Source organism: Felis catus, chromosome B1, assembly GCF_018350175.1.
Source record: "Felis catus isolate Fca126 chromosome B1, F.catus_Fca126_mat1.0, whole genome shotgun sequence".
Classification (NCBI taxonomy): domain Eukaryota; kingdom Metazoa; phylum Chordata; class Mammalia; order Carnivora; family Felidae; genus Felis; species Felis catus.
The window spans coordinates 205,011,290-205,029,119 of record NC_058371.1 but is presented as its reverse complement, the minus strand read 5'-3'; the positions used below and the strand labels follow the sequence as shown (position 1 = coordinate 205,029,119).

At 60.6% G+C, this 17,830-nt stretch overlaps 1 protein-coding gene across 6 annotated transcripts in view; it reads right to left on the bottom strand.

Moving 5' to 3' along the window:
• Window positions 1–17,830, bottom strand: part of GAK (cyclin G associated kinase) — a 53,074-nt gene that overhangs the window by 24,125 nt on the left and 11,119 nt on the right. For all 6 annotated transcript variants that reach the window (XM_023253370.2, XM_023253371.2, XM_023253372.2 and 3 more), the window contains 7 exons: window positions 14,932–15,074; window positions 10,760–10,885; window positions 7,418–7,507; window positions 5,919–6,054; window positions 5,491–5,603; window positions 3,544–3,634; window positions 1,492–1,615 (listed from right to left, as the gene is read on the bottom strand). In XM_023253370.2, coding sequence (XP_023109138.2) covers window positions 1,492–1,615; window positions 3,544–3,634; window positions 5,491–5,603; window positions 5,919–6,054; window positions 7,418–7,507; window positions 10,760–10,885; window positions 14,932–15,074 — 823 coding nt within the window. The remainder of the gene's footprint in view (window positions 1–1,491; window positions 1,616–3,543; window positions 3,635–5,490; window positions 5,604–5,918; window positions 6,055–7,417; window positions 7,508–10,759; window positions 10,886–14,931; window positions 15,075–17,830) is intronic.

The window sequence follows — 17,830 nt, the reverse complement described above, 5'->3', positions numbered from 1 at the left end:
AGAAACAGGGCTTCCGCACAGCTGGTGCACCTTTTTCGGAGAGACTTGAGTAGTTTCTCCCGCGTTCAGGAACCTCCCGCTCATCGTCGTCAGGGACTATGGCTCCAGAGCCCTCTGGTCCCAGAAGCCAGCCCCAAGACCCCTGCAACGTCACCTGCCGGGATGAGACCTGCCGCCCGCCCTGCCGGTGCCGCGGCCGCACGACACGCAGAGGATGACGGCCCGTGAGGTGAGCCACGTGGAGGGGCCCACGACACGGCGGCACCGTGTGAGGTCGCCCCTCATTGGAGGCGCGAGTGGAGAAGCGCCGGCAGACGGCAGGCGAGCCTACAGGCCACAGGCGGCCCCGCCTGTCCTGTCTGGGCCCCCCAACCAGAACGTGAGCCACAGCAGCCGGACCGCTCCCGACCCCAGGGACAGACCCGGAGAGCTCCTTCGACAAGGCGTGGCCTGGGACACTGATCCACAGCCAGTAGAAATCAAGTCTCTCGTCCTTACATAAAGTCACATCGGAGACTGCGTGCGCGCTGCTATATAACACAGTGCTCACACGTGCACCACTCACACAGGTGTGCGCGTGCTCACGCAACGTGTGTGCGACTTTACCTGTGTCGTCCGCGGCTGGTGTGTGCGCACACACAAGAACAGGGAAAGCCGAGGAGCCTCCACGCAATCAGACACACGTGGTAACTACAGAGAACAAGGGTCCCGACCCCCCGCCTGAGAACCAGCTCCCACGGATCATCCCCTGAAACCATCGGCACAGAGAAGCAGAGCCTCACGTGGACGCTGACATCCCTCAGCTGGCCTGCGGGGGGCAGCGTGCTGGAGGCCTGTGAGGCTCCCAGGGAGTTCCCTAGCACAGTGGAGATGCCTCCGGAGGACCTGGCAAACGCAGGCCATGTGTGCTGGCCACAAGGGCCTCGGGCCGGTGTCCAGGATGAGAGGGTAGCCCCCAATTGTGCACATGTGCACTCCCCTCAACAACCTGCTCACAAAGCGACTTGATTTACCCACACGCTCAAACCCAAGCAGCCCGAGTGGGCCTGCGGTCATGAGGTGTCCTGGGCCCCTCCACTGTCCCCCTTGCTCCACGCCACGGAGAAGAAACCACACAAATGCGAGGGGCACTGTCCCGGTGCAAGGGAGGCGCTGAGGCTGGCGGCTCAGGTTCTCCATGGAAAAGACCTCCCGGGGGCGAGAGTGGCAGGGCCCCGTGGCTTCGGGCACTCCCATGTGCCCCTCCGCGGCAGGGGTGGGAACGGGTGGCCGAGGCACCCTCATCGGGCAGCGCCACCCCCCCCCGCCTGGGCCCACGAGGCTGATGGCACAGCCGGTGCCGATGGCATCACACGCTCACCAGCAGCCTCAAGTGCAGGTCCTGCCAGGTTTGGAGGCGGGACAGAGCCCAAAGGTCGGGAAACCCCTACTACAAAGAGACCACGTGCTGTCACTGTCATCTAGACGCCGTGCCCACGTGCCCTCACTCACTTGGCAACGGACTGGATGACCTTGGAGGAGGTGTCCTTGATGTTTGTGAAGAGGCGCTCGGTGCCCCCCCGCAGGATATCCAGGAGCCCGCCATAGGGCTGGTCGTACTCGGCAAGCGCCAGGCCTGGAAGCAAAGACAAGTCGGCTCAGGTCACAGCACGGCCCGGGGCTGGAGGCGGGGCCGCGAGGCGTAGGTGGGAGCCAGCTCCTGGGGAGACGGGAGAACCAGAACGGGCAGGGAGCCCTGCTTCCTGTCAAGCCCGACCATCAGCGCACAGTATCCGGGCACAGGAACGAAACCAGCCAAATGCTGCCTGAGCCTGGGGGGGAGCCCCGCCCTGCCCGGCACCCACAAAGTGCCGAGCCAGCTGCTCTGTCCCCAGGGCAGAAGCTGGGCCCCGTGAAGAGGAGCTGGTCCCTCGGGGCACACGTGGCCCTCCATTCCCGTCTCGGTGATGTCCCACCAGCCCATTCCCAGCATGCACTGGATGCCAGCTGGGCCCCTCCAGTGCACTAACTCACGCTGAGGGGACCAGCGAAGGGGAGGCAGCCTGGTGGACACAGACACCACAGACGCTTAGAGGAGGAAAGGGTGGGGAAGGATAAGGGGGGAGAACACAGGGTGGGCCGGACAGGGGGGAGGCCCGGTCACCCCAAGCCAGGCCACAGGCCACATGGTAGACCTTGGGCATGCCTGGGGCACGATTCTATCTTTTGCAGGGACAGGGCTGCTGGCATAGAGCCCAGGCTCCTGACCACAGCTCCAAACGGGGGCACCTGCAGGACACGGCTGCCTGGATGAGAACAGGGTGGTAGCAAAAGAAGGCAGTCCCTAAAACCCCAGGGCCTCAACGGTGGGGTCATCAAAGGGGGCTCGGGGGGGAGACGCCGGTGTGAAGAGACGAGCATGATCTACGACTGCATCTGTGCCACGGGGGCCTCTCTGGCAGCCTCTGTGCGTAAAGCAGCAGCACCAGCTGCCAGACGGCCGGCCCGCGGCTGGGACGAGGCTGGACGACATGGCCCACACGTGAGATGTTTCTGTTGGTTCGTCACTAGGCAGTAGCTGGCCCAGCCCTGGCCAGGCACCACCGCTCGTGTGGTGTGAGCACATGTGCGGCAGGGTCGTCCCTTGGGGCCTTGAGAACCCCCCCCCCCCCCACCATGGCAGATGAGGCAGCCCCACACACGGGACACTCAGGGAGGCACCCAGGGCCCACTGTGCACGGATAGGGAGCGCCCAGGGCACGGGCCCTGCTGGCTGGCGGGGACAGCTGAAGGACCCAGGACTCCACGCCCCGAAGAATGAGAGGTGGGGGATGAGCACGGGGGCCCGTGGCAGAGAAGCACGTCCTGGCATGGCCTTCCAGAGCTTTCCAAGGCATGGCCACACAGAGCTCAGGCTGAGGGCTTCTGTGGGGACACAGTTACGCCACTGCTGGGTACCCAACCCATCCTGATACACACTGGCCGAGGGGAGTAGAGGTCGCTCACCACACGTGACCTGAGCTATAGAAGGCCGCCGGCCTCACCTCCACTGCTGCCAGAGCCGACCCTCCGCCACCCCCCGTCTGAGTCCCCACTCGGAGCCCTCCAGCCCCCCAGATCCTACCATGGCCGCTCTATTCCCCAAGTACTGACGTACTTGTCCTCCTGGCTACTCTCTGCCCTTCAAGGCACGCCCTCCTCTACACGCCAAGAAGTGACTTACAGAGCGGCTGTGGGCCTCCGAGGCGGAGTGAGCCACGCGGGTGGGTGGCAGTGCCCGTGTGGCCACCGCCAGTTGTCACTCCATGCTACAGAGGACCGGTACCGCCCTGATGGTGTCGGGAGAGGACAGCTGATGCTCACGCCTCTTCCCCTGTCCCCTGTGGTCCTGAGTGTGTCAGTTCCATTGAGTCCTGGCGGTTCCAGGGAATCTGAACCTGAGGGTGGTCCTGGGGGCCCTGAACACACAGCCTGTGTCTTGCTGTCAGGTGCGCTGCACACAGCGGGAGCATGGTAACCCCAGGGGCAAACAGGGGAGGGGGGCACAAGGCAGGGGGCACTCACCTCCACTGTAGCCACCGCTGCTGGAGCCCCCGAGGTGGGGAGGCCCTCGAGACGGGACAGCATTCCCATAGCCCCCATTCTGCTCTAGGAACTGCAATGATTCCAAATGCAAATAATCAATCTCCAGAGGCTGGGGCCAGGGTTCAGGTGGCTCCTCCCCAAACAGAAAACCTTCAGATGCTGGCACAAGGTGCCTGTGGGCCCCAGGTACGCTGGCCACCCAGTTAACCTAGCTCTACCTGACTTACTAAAACATCCAAGAGAACTTCCCGGACTCTGAACAGCCCAGCTGAACCAAAAGGCAGACCACACTGACAAGTGACCTGCCCATGTGCTGTTCTGGAGCCGACGTGCTCGGGCACACACCTAACACAGAGGAGGCAGCCGTGAACCTGCCCAACTCTGCAAGTGCTCCCTGCACGCCCACTGCACGCCAAGGCTCCACGGTGACGTAGGGCAGACGGCAGACCCTCGGGGCTGAGGCATCTTGTGTGGGGAGGTGCACCCAGACTCAGTCGGCTCGCGCCCTGTGGGTGCCACAGGAGCGGGGCAGTGGGCTGTGCACAGTGAGGCTCTTTCGCGAGCTGAGCCCGAGGCCAGTGTGGGGCTGGAGCCTCGAAGAGATTCGTGCAGCCCGGAGGCAAGGCGCTCGGCGCAGGCCTCCTGCCCAGCCCCCTTGGGGCGGCCTCAGCCTTCCTCAGTCTCAGGGAAGATGCGGTTTCTGCCGGTTACTTGTTTTATAAGTCACTCGGTAGTGTGCTTTAGGGTTTTTGGTGAAGCTTTACAAAATACGACCATCGAGGTGGAGTTTTACCACGTTAAACTCAGGAAATGAGGTATACGTGCTATCGTTTCTACTGAACGTGACGACATCTTGTCTTTCTTAGTGACCTAGGAGGGAATCGGTATTAGCATCCTACAAGTTCCTGAAAACAACACACATGCCGCCAAGTGGTAGGCAACTACCACTGTTAGGCCACGTCTCCTTTTCGCAAATTCTCTATTTGCTTTATCAATTTCTGGAAGAAACAGAACATCCCCTACCGTGACCCGATGCCTCCCACGACTCCCTGTAAACTAACCAACGTTGCTCGGTATCTCAGACACTGTGTTGTTAAAGGCAGGTGAATGATACCCGTTTTCCTTTTAAAGTTCCTTTTCACAGCATCCTATTAAACCACACAGCCGAACACTTCACATGCCTCCACTCTTGGGTTTCAGACTCGATTCCTACTCCCCCTCTCGAGGGGCTCTGTGTGCTGCGTGCGGCCCTGTGTGGCGGGCTGCCTTCCCGTGGGGAGGATGGCCTCGCTGCACACTCGGCCCCTACATAAGAGGTTTAAGGTTTGCACGCGTGGGGCACAGGTGTCAGAAGCACTAGCATCAGGACACGCGCAGCAGTGGACCCACCAGGAGCTGCGTCTGTCCACGGGGAGCTCCCCAGGGGTGCGCACGCAGGCAGGCCTGCCCACCGATCAGACACCTCCCCATGCCGCCCGGGGCCCCTGCTCGCCTTTGGGGACGAGCACGTTTTCTGCGGGGCTACGTGGATACTCTGGGCCGACCTGCTTTCGCGCCAGACTGCTCCCAGGATCTCTCTGGACCAAACCCACTGCCCCCCCCCCCGCCCCCGACGTTCCGTGGCCTTCTCCCCCTCACCCCGCTGTGACCTTCCGTGGCCTCCTCCTCACCTGTGCTCCTTACCACCTCTCGCCCTGGCCCCTGGGATGCAGGGAACCAGCCCAGGAGATTAAGCACTGAGCACCAGGGCCCCACGCCCAATTTACTCCCCCGGCTCCTATGATCAGGTGGGACGTTTCCCCTGTCACCCCGGCCTGTGGAGGCTCCATGGCACTCGTGAGCCCCCTCGGGGAGCTGTGTCTCTTGCCCTAGAGCAGGTGCGTCCTCTCACGGAAACGTCCTGAAAACACCCGTCAAGGCCCCTACCTCAGTGATGGGCGACTTGGGGTTCACATTCCTGGCGGCCGCAATCTCCTGGAGCTGGTTGACCAGTTCTGTGATGGACAGCCGCTCCTCGGGGTTGACCTTCAGCGTAGCGCCTAGGGCAGAGGCAGGTGAGCTCAGGTCACGGTCTGGGGTCAGCAGTGCCCACCCTCCCCGAGATCACAGACCCGAGGCCCCTCATTCCACGTACAGCACTGATTTCGCTTACAAGCGAGAGAGGGAAACGTGACAAGAGAGCCACAGCGAAAACGGCACCAAGTTACCAGAACCGGCCACTCAAAGCACCGAGAATTCACAAGGGGGCTGAGCGCTAAGAAAAGCCCTGAGCAGAGCGGCCGCCACACAGCCATGAGGGGCAGGGGACAGCCGGGGCCCTGGATGTGACACAGGTCCCCGCACGCGGGACTTACGGATGATGTCATGGAACACAGAGTACTGGGTGTCATCAGGAGGGATTGAGAACTTCCCGTTGACTATTCTAAGCTTTGCTCCGTCTTCAAATGGGTGCTGCCTGAAGCACAGCAGGTACAAGATGCAGCCCAGGGCCTGCAGGGGACAGGGGGCGTGGTGGGGGTGGGGGCTAGGAGGGGGTGTGGGGGAGGGGGCTGAGAAGGTAGGGGAGGGGGTTGGAGGGAGGGGTTGAGAGGGTGGGGGAGGGGGCTGAGGGGGGAGGGGGCTGAGGAGGTGGGGGCTAAGGTGGGGACAGGGTTGAGGGGGGAGGGGGTTGAGAGGGTGGGGGAGGGGGCGGGGCCCATCCAGCCAAAGGTCAAGGAGCTGGAGCCACACCCTGGTCTGAGTTCCAGGCACACCCAGCCCACTCTCTGCCCTCATCAGGCACAAAGTATGGAGATCAGAGGAAGAACAAACAACAACAATCTTATTTTCTCAGCAAGAGGTCCTTTCAAAGGGAAAAGTTCCCACATTCAGGCACTTGGGACCCAGCAGTGCAGCTCGAGAGACCACTAGGGCAGAAACGCAGGGAGCAGGCCTGCGGGTCCTGGGGGTCTGCCGCTGCCTGCTAGCCCTGTGGCCTCCGATGCGGGCACACTCGTGGCCCAGACTGAGCAGGGCACTCGGGGCCCAGGGGAGGCCACGCCCTCGGCACCCAACGTCAGTCCCCCCATCAACCGCCGTGTATGCGTACAAGTGTCCCCCAGCCAACCGTGCTGAGGAGCACCTACTGGGGTGGAAAGGAGATGCGCGGTGAGTTTGACACCACAGGCTGTCACCATCCCAAGAAAAGGCTCCAGCGTGCAAATCCTACCGATTCACACGTTTTAGACGGGGTGGAGCCCGTCACACCCACGGCGAGGTCAGCACTGGAGGCGGCCTGGGAGGTCTGGGGCTGTCCCTGCTCGGAGAGGCCAGGGAAGGGGCAGGGTGCCTCCGCACCGGCGGGCGCAGCCCCGGGCCGCTCAGAGCTGCGCTCCCCAAGTTCCACACCCTGATGCTGGACAAAGGGGTCAGCGGACCCCAGGAGGAGCGCTACACCAGGCAGGAATGGCCACAGGGTTTCAGAAACGTGAAGGGAGCGGGGTCACCTAGGCGTCGGGGCCCGGCCCTCACTCTGGCCATGGCCAGACTGGCAAAAAGACCCAAGGCTGGGACTGGTCAGGCCGCACGAAGCCCCGGCTTCTCTGAAGGGGCTCTGAGCAGGGGGAGCTCAGGCCCAGGCCTGCAGGCGGCAGACGGGTCCGGGCACAAGGTGCCACCCCGGGACTCTGCAGCACGTGGACACTCCACCCAACTTACGCTTGGTTCCGCTCCACTAAGGGCAGTCACGGTGGTTCTTGGTGCAAGGAAAGGAGAAGAAAAAGAAGGGTGGCCAGAGGGACGGGGAGCGGAGTGGGCAGGCCAGAACCCCCGCCCAGAGGCACGGCTGCCCGGGCACACAGCCGTGCCGCCTCACCCAAATGTCTTGCTTTTCGCCGATGGGGAAGTTCGAGTACAAGTCCACGATCTCTGGCGTCCTATACATGGGTGTGGTGTTCCTGGTGATCTGAAGGACAGACACAGACGTCTCAAAGGAAAGGCCACTCGTGAGCACCACTCGTCCTGCGTCGATGTCGTGCTACTTCCCCAAATACCCCGCAGGACGTCTGTGAACGACGCTCACTCACACCCCGTTGTGTCCCACACAGACGGCAGGCTGTTCAACTCCCTCCTCACCCCCACTGCCGCCCATCTCCCGAGCGCCTCTGGTGCTCCTGATGCAGCTACGCACGCCAAGCATTCACTGCGGGCACCCTAGCTCGTGTGGGTGTGAGGAGAAGCAGGTGTCACCCACAGGAAGTCTGTCCAGAGCCATGAGCTGGGTCGCTCGTGTCTCTGAGAGGAAGTGCTATTCTGAAAGAAGCCTCCTGACGGGATCTTGTGGACAAAGAACCTTCTCCAACGGGAGAGAGAACGAAACCAAATTTAGCTGGTTGGTTCAGGTTTTCACACGCAAGATCCTGAGACCCACGTATACAGGGCAGGACACGGAACCGAGGACGGGCTGGCAGCACAGCCCGGGGGGAGAGCCACAGCCCACGGCGTGCGTCGCCGCACACGGCACACATGAACACAAGCCACAGGGCTACAGATTCCGCTGCCACGACCTCAGCCGGACAAGGAAACACAAACACGTGGCAAGTGTGACGGGCTGTTCTCCACCTGAAGGTGCTACTCCACGGCAACCCTCTGAAGAGGCCACGGGAGGGGTGCAGGTGAGGCCCGGGGTCAGAGCGCGTAAGTCCTCGGGCGGACGCACCCGGCATGCCGCGAGGGAGGTGAAGCCGGGGGCACCACGCAGCCCAGACGTGGGGCGACAGGGACACCCACACGGGACAAGTCGCCAAGCCGCACACTTAGGGTTCTGCGCCGCGGTGCCCGTCCGGCAAGCTCCCGAGGAAAGCCCTATTCTACGCCGGATTTGTTCACAGACCGGCCGCTGCGATCCAGGCTCACACCCTGAGGAGACACGAGAACCCACGTGCGGGCCGCTCGGCATGCTGCCGCCTGTAAGCGTGCAGACGACAGGACACCGGACACGGCCTGACCGTGAGCACGAGGCACTGGCCAAAGAGACCCAGGTGCAGAGGGACCCATGCTCCTGACCCAGCACAGCCCACAAAGCATGAAAAGCAAACAGAAGCCAGGAGAGCGTGTGCAGCGTGAGGGGCGGGGAGCTGGGAGACGCGCGTCCGCGGGCCTATCCCTTCAGAAGAGACACGGCACCGCTTGCAGCTCAATTCTGCCGGAAGCCAGCAACTGCTCAAAAAGTCAAGTCAAGTCATTAAAAAGTAAGATGCAATCAAACGAGTAACTAAACCCCTTGGAAGGAGAGAGCGCAGATGCGAGGACTCGTCTACACAGCATCTGGGAGCACGCGCCTGGTCTGGGCTGTAGATCGGGGGAGGGGGACACCCGAGGGCCACAGATCCACCCTGACTTCCTTCTGGGACAGTCACGCTCTCTGGTGACACCAGAACTCTCGGACGTGCGCTGGAGTGGAGCGCAGGTGCACGTGGTGACGCTACTGGGCCCCTCGCTGGGAGAGGGGGACACACAGATGTGGGGTGGGGGGGCAAGAAGCCCACCGGACACACCAGAGCGGAGGCACTGGCACAGACGCGCGACTTGCCATAGGACATGCGTGGAGGTGTGCCCACACAGGCACGCACGCCCCGAGTGGTCTCCGGTGCCTCCCCCTCCCCCCGACCCCGAGCCGGCGGCTCTCCTCCAAGGCGGGCACGCACACGGCAGGGTCGGCCGGGCAGGCACCTGCTCAGCCCAGAACGCCTTCCTGCCCCGGCAAGTGGGCAGGGCTCCCAAGGGATGGGAGCCCGACAAAGAACATAGGGTCAAGTGGGAAGCGAATCTGGGGCATTTGAGGACACGCCACGAACCCTGAAAAAGACGGCATCCACGAGTTCTCATAAAGAATAATCACAGGAGGTGCGGGGGGGCTCCTGCCAGGGTAGTGGGGCACACATGCCACCAGGGCACACAGCAGAGGCGGGAGGAGGCACAGGACAGGAAGCCAGAGCAAGCAGCTCGCCCCCCATGCCCCCGCCCGGGAGACGGAGGCAACCAAGCAACCATCACCCAAAAACAGGTGTGCGTGAGACACAGTGGGTGTTCGCACACCTCCAAGGACCCACCGAGACCAGTGATGGAGACAGGACTCAGAGCCCATGAGGCGGTTACAAAACCACCCACCACACGGGACTGAGGGGCCCCCTCCCACGCTGCTATGCTGTTCCATTCTGCCAGCCGAGCAACTGAAGGAGAGCATTAAACGTATTCTTTTTGCCGGGAATGACTTCCTTAGGAACGCTCTCACGCACAAACAGGAATGTGCTGGGTTGGGGTGATCCGACGTGCGTCCGATTCAGTAATGGAGCACAGTCAGTTCTAGGAACAGCCAGCAAGTCAGGAGCACCTGTGCTTTGACCCATGACACCCGGTCCAGGGACGGACTCCGTCCAGACAAGAGGTGCCCCGCTGGCCCACATCCCGTCCCTGACTCCTTCACGGCAGGCTTCCTCGGTGTCCCCAGCAGAGCACGGATGCAGCACCTCCCCTCCCCCGTCATTCTGTGTGGCTTCCTGTCTCCTGTGTTTGGCTTGTGTGGTTTCTGTGAGCTGCTTATCTAAGTACGAACCCCTAGGGGAACGGCTCGGGGTGTCCAGCGGAGGGCGCACCAAAGAGCGCCCCAGGCCCCTCCCCCAGGCTGCACAGTCACGTGTGCACGGGCTCTGTCCTGCTCTGTGCTGCCTGCTACCCACACGTGCTCAGGACAAACCTACCAATCTCCTGTGGGGTCTCCTGGGGGGACCCGTGAGGGAGAGTTTTCAGTGATTTTTTTTTTTTTTTTTTTTTTAATAACCACATTTGGGACGGTGAGAAAGTTCTGTGGATGGACAGTGGGGATGGCTGACCGATGACGAATGTAGTTAATGCCACTGGAACGTGCACTTAAAAATGGTTAAATTAAATAAGATGGTAAATTTTATGTTGCGTGTTTCTTATCACAATACAAAAAAAAACCGCAATTAACAAAGGCCGTAAGAAGGTCTGGGATGAAGTGAGGGACGGAGACATGAGGTAAGCCTCAAATTCGGCGTCTCCCGGCCCACACACGAGCCCGGGAGGCGAACGCCGGGATGTGGGACGGGCAGGCCGCGCGGCCGCAGCCAGAGCATCGGCGACTGCGGAGACCCAGGCCGAGCAGACCACAAAGGGCACCACGTGCCACACGACTCACCTCTTCTTCCACCAGGGCCCGCCTCTGGGCGCTCCAGCTGTAGTCCGGGTAATGTGAGATGGTCGTAGCACTGCCAAAGTCACACAGCTTGATGGTCCCCTGGTTACTGAGCAACAAGTTCTCCACCTGCAGAATCCCAGAGGGCGGTCAGGGGCTCGGGTGCTGAGACCCAGGCCTGGGGGCGCCTTCCTCCCGCAAAGGGGAAGAAACAGCATTTTAACCTCTCTCTGATCGAAGTCAGCACGTGTACCTTTGAAAACGGGGAACTCAGAAAAATAAAGTCACGACCAACCATAAATCAAAGACAACTCTAATCGATCATGTAAGGTATACAAACACACAAAAAACCTTTATAAAAGTCAGTTAGGGGCACCTGGGGGGGCTCAGTCGGCTGAGTGCGCAACTCTTCATCTTGGCTCAGGTCTTGATCTCACAGTTCATGGCATCGAGCCCCGACAAGTCAGGCTCTGTGCTGATGGCACGAGGCCTGCTTTGGATTCTCTCTCTCTCTCTCTCTCTCTGCCCCTCCTGGCTTGCACATGCATGCTCTCTCAAAATAAAGAAACTACAAAAAAAAAAAAAAGAGGTGCCTGGGTGGTTTAGTTGGTTAAGCATCTGACTTCGGCTCAGCATGATCTCATAGTCTGTGAGTTCGAGCCCCACATCAGCTCTCCTCCGCTTGTCGGCACAGAGCCCACTTCAGATCCTCCGTCCCCTACCTCTCTGTGCCTCTCTGCCACTTGCACACATTCTCAAGAAAAAAATTTAAATAAATTTAAAAAATAAGTCAGTTAATTGGGTGCCTGGGTGGCTCAGTCAGTTGAGCCTCCGACTTCAGCTCAGGTCATGATCTCATGGTTCATGAGTTCAAGCCCTATGTCGGGCTCTGTGCTGACAGCTCAGAGCCTGGAGCCTGTTTCAGATTCTGTGTCTCCTTCTCTGTCTGCCCCTTCTGTTTGTGCTGTTTCTCTCAAAAATAAACGCTAAAAAACATTTTAAGGATAATAAATCAGTTAAAAAATGAAAAAACTTAACATACCACTTCAAAATTACCAAATACATCAAGAACCTAGGAAAAAATTGAACAAAAGACACACAAAACACTTCCTATTCAAAAAACTCTAATTTTAAAGATTTCTTTTCTTATTTTAGAGAGAGAACCTGTGTGTATACACGAGAGTGGCAGGGGAGGGGGCCGAGGCAGGGGAAGGGCGGGGAGAGAGAGAAGAATCTTAGCAGGCTCCAAGATCAGCCCACACCCCAGCGCGGGGCTCGATCCCACAACCCTGGGATCACGACCTGGGCAGAAATCGAGAGTCAGACACTTGACTGACTGAGCCACCCAGACACCCCCGGAAAACTATAAAAATTTAGACAAACTCTTAAAATCCAAACAGACGAGGGATCAGACCACACTCCTGACATGAAAGGCATGGGTGTGCGCAGCCACTCTAGAGCAGGCTCCCCAGCCGTGGTCCAGCCCCGCCTACCTCGACACAGCCCGCAAACTAAGAAAGGCTCTTACATATTTAAACGGTTGGTGGAAGAATCAAAAAAGACTGACATCTCCCAACACGGGTCCAGAAGCAGCTTTAGGGGCGTGGCCGCGCCTGGCTGTCCATAGGGCTGCCTGCGCTGTTCAGGAAGGTTGGCATGCAAAGCTGAAATGTTTAAAGTTGGGCCTCTTATAGGAAGTCTGTCAACTCACACTCTGGGGGTGAGGTGGGGTGGGGGTGGGGAACAGTCAAGGCAACTCACCAAATTCCAGAAAGTTTTTTGGGAGGAACCTAATTCAAAAAGTCATGTGGAGACGCAAAGAGCCAAGAAGAGCCACATGATCCCTAGGAAGTCAGGCCTTACTGTTAAGCTCTGTTAAAGAAGGCAAAGGAGCACAAGGTCCAGGACCAACCAACAGCCCCACAGGACACCCAGTGAGTGCCACGCCCGTGGCAAGGCGGCGCTGAGGGAACAGGACGGCCATCCAGGCGAGGTGTTGGGAGAGCCAGGGGGCCCCCCGTGATGCACCAAGGAAGACCCGCCCCTACGGGCAAAGGCGGACGCCAGGTCCCCCGGACAGCATGCCTGGCAAGACGCCTCGGCAAGACACGGAAGCTCCACCGAAACCAGAGCATCCCATCGGAGACGCTGTGCAGAGGGTGATGGTGCGAGCCATAGGGTGACCAGCGCGGGCTCTGATGAGCCAAAGCGAAAGGGACCCTTCCACAGGCGCCCCCACGGAGAACGTCCAAAGTACGACACGCTTGAAAAGATGCTCAGCTTTGTTAGCAGAAGGAAAATCCAACTGGGACCACTTAAGCCACATCCACATGACCCGGGTCACGTAGCAAAGTGCGGGCACAGGGGCCGCCATGCGCTGCCAGCGAGGACTTCCAACAGAGGTGCAAGCGTCCACGGGCCAAAGCACAAACAAGGGCATCAGGGTTCAGAACAGCTCAGGAAGCAGACATCAGCCAAGTGCACAAGCACGAGCACACGCGTCCCCACATGCGATGGATGGACCTGCAAACCATAATGCGAGCAAACAGCCCGACACCGGCTACACTCCACAGCCCGCAGGCTTGGAAGGAGCCATGCACAGGAGCAGAACAAGAAGGACACGCGTCCCCATGGTCTCTGCCATCCCCCGTGTCCCGCCTGCCCCTCCGCAGGGCGCCACACGGTGAGGTCCACACACCGGCCACAGGGACACCTGCAGGGGGTCCCAGCACTGGGCAAACAGAGGGCGCTGAGAAGACAAGGGACGTCCAACCCGGGTTAAGCTCACAAGTGCTGATCCTTTACTGATTCTACCCTTCTAGATATCCCTTCCCTTAAAAAAACTACGGACACACAAGCACCCGCATTAACACACAAAGCACGGGTCTTGACGCCCCGAAACAATCCACCAGCCCCCAGTCAGCTGAGGAAGGCCCATGCAGACAGCAGGGAAGGGCCGGCTGGTGTGCAGGGCAGCCGCGGCCCAGGCCCCTCCAGACACACCCCTGTAGCCCTGTGAGCGGGGTCCAGGGCGGTGGCCCCCACCTCACAGACCTTCTGTAACGGGGGCGCACGTGCCGACCACTCGGGCTGAGGGACAAAACGAAAAGGTCAGGCTCGCCCAAGGTCAAATCTAAACAGAGACATCATTGCACAGACAGGGCGCCAGGGCCTCTGTGGGCACACGGCCCTGAGGAGGAGAGGGTGCTGTCCCAGACCAGCCGGGTCGGAGGCACGCTTTCCTCATACCTGAAAGCTGGCCACAGACAAGAGAGAACGCTAAGGGACTGTAAGGTTCTCCGGCAAAAACAACCTGTGCCAGCAAACAGGACACAGCGGGGGCCACCGCTCCCCCAAGAAGCGGTCGGAGTCAGGGTGTGAGCTTCATGGACGTCAGGAAAATCTCACAAAGTCTTGAGTTTCCCAAAGACACAACAGGGGAAATAGAAACTAGGCCATTAAGCAGGAGAAGGCATTCGCAGCACAGACAACATGAAAAAGGCCGCCGTAAGAACAGAGGGAGGAGCTCCCACTAACCAACAACCTGATGGACAAAAAACAGGAAAAAAAGCAAAAAGCAAGTTAACTGAAGAATAAGGCACTGACTGCAAACACAGCAAAAACCGTCTATCTCACGAATCACCAGGAAAAGGGAGAATCGGGACCGCGGTGCCCCTTGTCCCCAGCAGGCGGGCGGCTGCGAGTACGGCAGCCCCATGGTGCCCGGCCAAGGCGCGTCCGCACTCCTCGTGGTCCCTCGGCGGCACTGGTTGCCGCGGGACAGCGAGCCCTGTGGTGTCACGCCTGGGGACGGATGACCACAGGGCGAGGGCACGGACGACCCCGAGGGGCGGCAGCCTCCTCCCGGCTCCTGGGGGTGGACGGAAGGGAGCCTCAGCCGAGAGCATCCCCGGGGCGGCCAAAGGGCCGGCAGGGGGCGTGATGGCCAAGCAGGTGGCATGAAGCCACAGGACCAGGCCGCAGGAGGCCACAAAGCCAAATGACACAGAGAGAGGGCTCGGCGCCGCTTCAGGGGAGAAACTTCCAGAAACCCAGTTTGGCGTTAAGAAGCTCCTCCTTCTCTGGAAAAGCCATCGCACACTTCACTGCTGGCAAGCTGGCCATCCTGACCGGGGGCAGCGGGGCAGGCCCGCGAGACAGACCGGAGGCGGTACCTTGAGGTCTCTGTGGATGATGGGCGGCTTTTGTCTGTGCATGTGCTGCACGGCTCTGCACGTCTGATAGAATATCTTCAGAACAGTATCGCACGAGAGCGGACCTCTAGATTCAATTTTCTTTAAAAATTCCACCAGCTGCCCTAAAAGAGACAATTAAATTCACATCACCATGGAGCCAGAAACGCTACACCCACCCCGGGCGGCCCCCCGGAGCCCACCGCGGCACTCGCGGGCGAGCGTCCGCCGCTCGGGCCCGGACACCCGGGAAACCCCGCGGAGGGACGTGAGGTTCAGGGACCGCCACCGAGATGCAACGAACTTACAGAGCCTCCGTGGGAACACCGCCGGCCGCGGCCACGTGGAACAACGACCAGCGGTGCGCGCGGTACAAGGAAGCCCCCAAATTCACCACGGACCGCGTACCCCACGCAGCTGGGCGCCGAGCGGCAGCTACAAGAGGAACGGCCCCAAACGTGTACGCGGAGCTCTCTCAACCACATCTAGCGAAGCGGCCACCCCGCTTCCTCAGGCAACAGGTCACCTGTCTGTGAGCACCACGTCCCAGTAAACGCACAGACTGCGTGTGGACGGGGGGGGGGGGGGGGGAGAGAGAAGGAGGCCACAGGCAGGCACGAGGTACTGGGCCGCACCCCAGTCCCGGACAGAGCCCTCCCTGGGCCGTTCCTCCCCGTCTCTGTAGCCCAGACACCTGCAGTCCTTGGACCCGGCACAGTGAAGCCGGGAAACTCCGGTGCGGGGCCAGCCGGCTCCGTCGCACGCGGGGTGAGAGCTTTCTCCGTGAGCACAGGCCATCTCCTCCCCGTCCCGCACGGAGCACCCACGTTCATGCCTCTGGCGCCTGCCTCCACAAGCTGCCCACACACCACATGCCTCGTACCCTACCCCTCCAACCCCATTCCCACCTGTGGCCCCTTCCCTGGAGCCTCTTCCGGAAGCCCACCCTCTCCTGGGCCCTGCACTGCTCCCGGCCCCAGGCTGTCTCTCAGCCTTGTAGCTCCTTCAGTTTGCCGGCACACTGTTGAAGCAGAAGCAAGGTGGTTACCACCCCTACAGGCCTTATCTCTTGTGACATCCCCACACAGACTCCCCTCCAGCCACATGCCTCCTTTCTGTCCTACCCCAGGACCTTCGCACATGCTGCACCCTCAGCTGGGACGGTTTTCCTGTCTCACCTCCTTCAGCTCCCGGTCTGCGCTATCACACCCTTTCCCTGGCCTCTTTCCTCAGTTTCGCACGGGACTACCCAACCATCACTGAGGACTTTGGTTAGGGTCTATTTGCTTTATCTGCTTGAGTCACTGAACCCCCGTGCCTGCATACAGTAGTGCCAACAGACACGATTCTCAACATGAACTAGATTCTAACTGCTCTGAACAGGCACAGCGCCTGGGAAGAAGTGTGGACTTCGTACACTCCCAAGGGGTTTGGATTCTTTTCATAACTGCATCACCTTTGCAACTTTCAGAACAGGGAATCACGGCTCAGGACCCGCACGTTCTTGCCCACTGACCCATCTGCCGTGGAGCCTCCACGCTGGTGATCCAGCCACGATTCCCCACACACGTCTGACCCTGCCCCGCCGGGGCCACCTCTGCTGTGGCTCTGCAAGGATCTGCCCTCTTTCCAGACCTGCACACCAGCCCGCCTGGCCCTCACTCCACCAGACCACCCCAGCATTCCCCTCTCCCCCCGCCACACCTGTCTCCCAGCCTCGCACCCGCACCCTCAGGAGGGATGGGGTGCCCTCCCTGTGATGCAGACAGGGCGGGCAGGGCACGGGCCCCACGAGGCATCGCAGAGGGTCCAAAGCAAGGGTGACACGTTGACCACCAAGCCGCCTGGAGTTATGGGAATGAGCCAGCCTGTGGCGGTGGGGACGGGGGGGGGGGGGGGGAGGGTGTCACAACGTCAGTTCACAGTTCACTGGCCTCTGGGACCAGCAAGAATTTAAAGGAAACTTTTTAAAAGTAACAATCCCCAATGTGGCAGGACAGCTGGAGAGGACACAGCGGAGGACGAGCGTGGGGAGCGAGGACCAGCGATGGGTGGGGGCTCGGTGAGCACGCATCCAGGCCCTCCTTCAGTGGGGCTGGCACCCACACCCCTCCCTGAGATCCCCTCCGCCCTCCGCCCCCACCCTGCAAGCACCCCCAGCCTCTCACACTGCTCCCAGGCTGGCAGCCCATGCAGCACCACACCGAGGGCTGCACTCTGTGGGTTTGCCCCATCTTGGAACCACGCTGCCACCACCAGGCCCCACACCTGCTGCCTCTCATGGGAGGGACACTGGCACTGGTGAACCCACAGCCTTCTAAAACCCAGAATGAAAGTGACCCAGAAGCACTGAGCGCCCGAAGATGAACAGAGGACTCGGTAAGCGAACCAGACGTGCCAGCTGTGGAACGCAGGACAAGGCACGGCCAGCATGAGCAGCGGGGCCCCCGGGGCAGAGGGAAGCTGCGTGCAGCCTCACGCGTACTGACTGGAGGTTCCACGTGGCACCCCCTACTCCACAACCCCGACCACAGGATCGCCGAGCTCGCAGCAGCTCCGTGCACCAACATCTGTGGTCAAGAAACGGTATGTATCACAAAGGGGGTGCTGGTTGGGGACGTTGCGGGATAGACCCAGGAGGCCCAGCAGAGCCTTCAGGAGAGAACAAGTAGGTGTTTGGGCGCGAGAAGATGCCCGATGCAGGAAGCTTTTCTCGGAAAAGAGAAGTACGTGTCGCAAACCCCCATTTTTAGGAAAACCTCACTCCCCTACGCTTGAACAGGCACGTCCTGCCCCCGGATGGTTCCTCACCCTGGCTCCTGGCCACTGCTGGCCGTGCACACCGCGCTCAACGCCTCTGCCCTCATGCCAGCTACGGCGC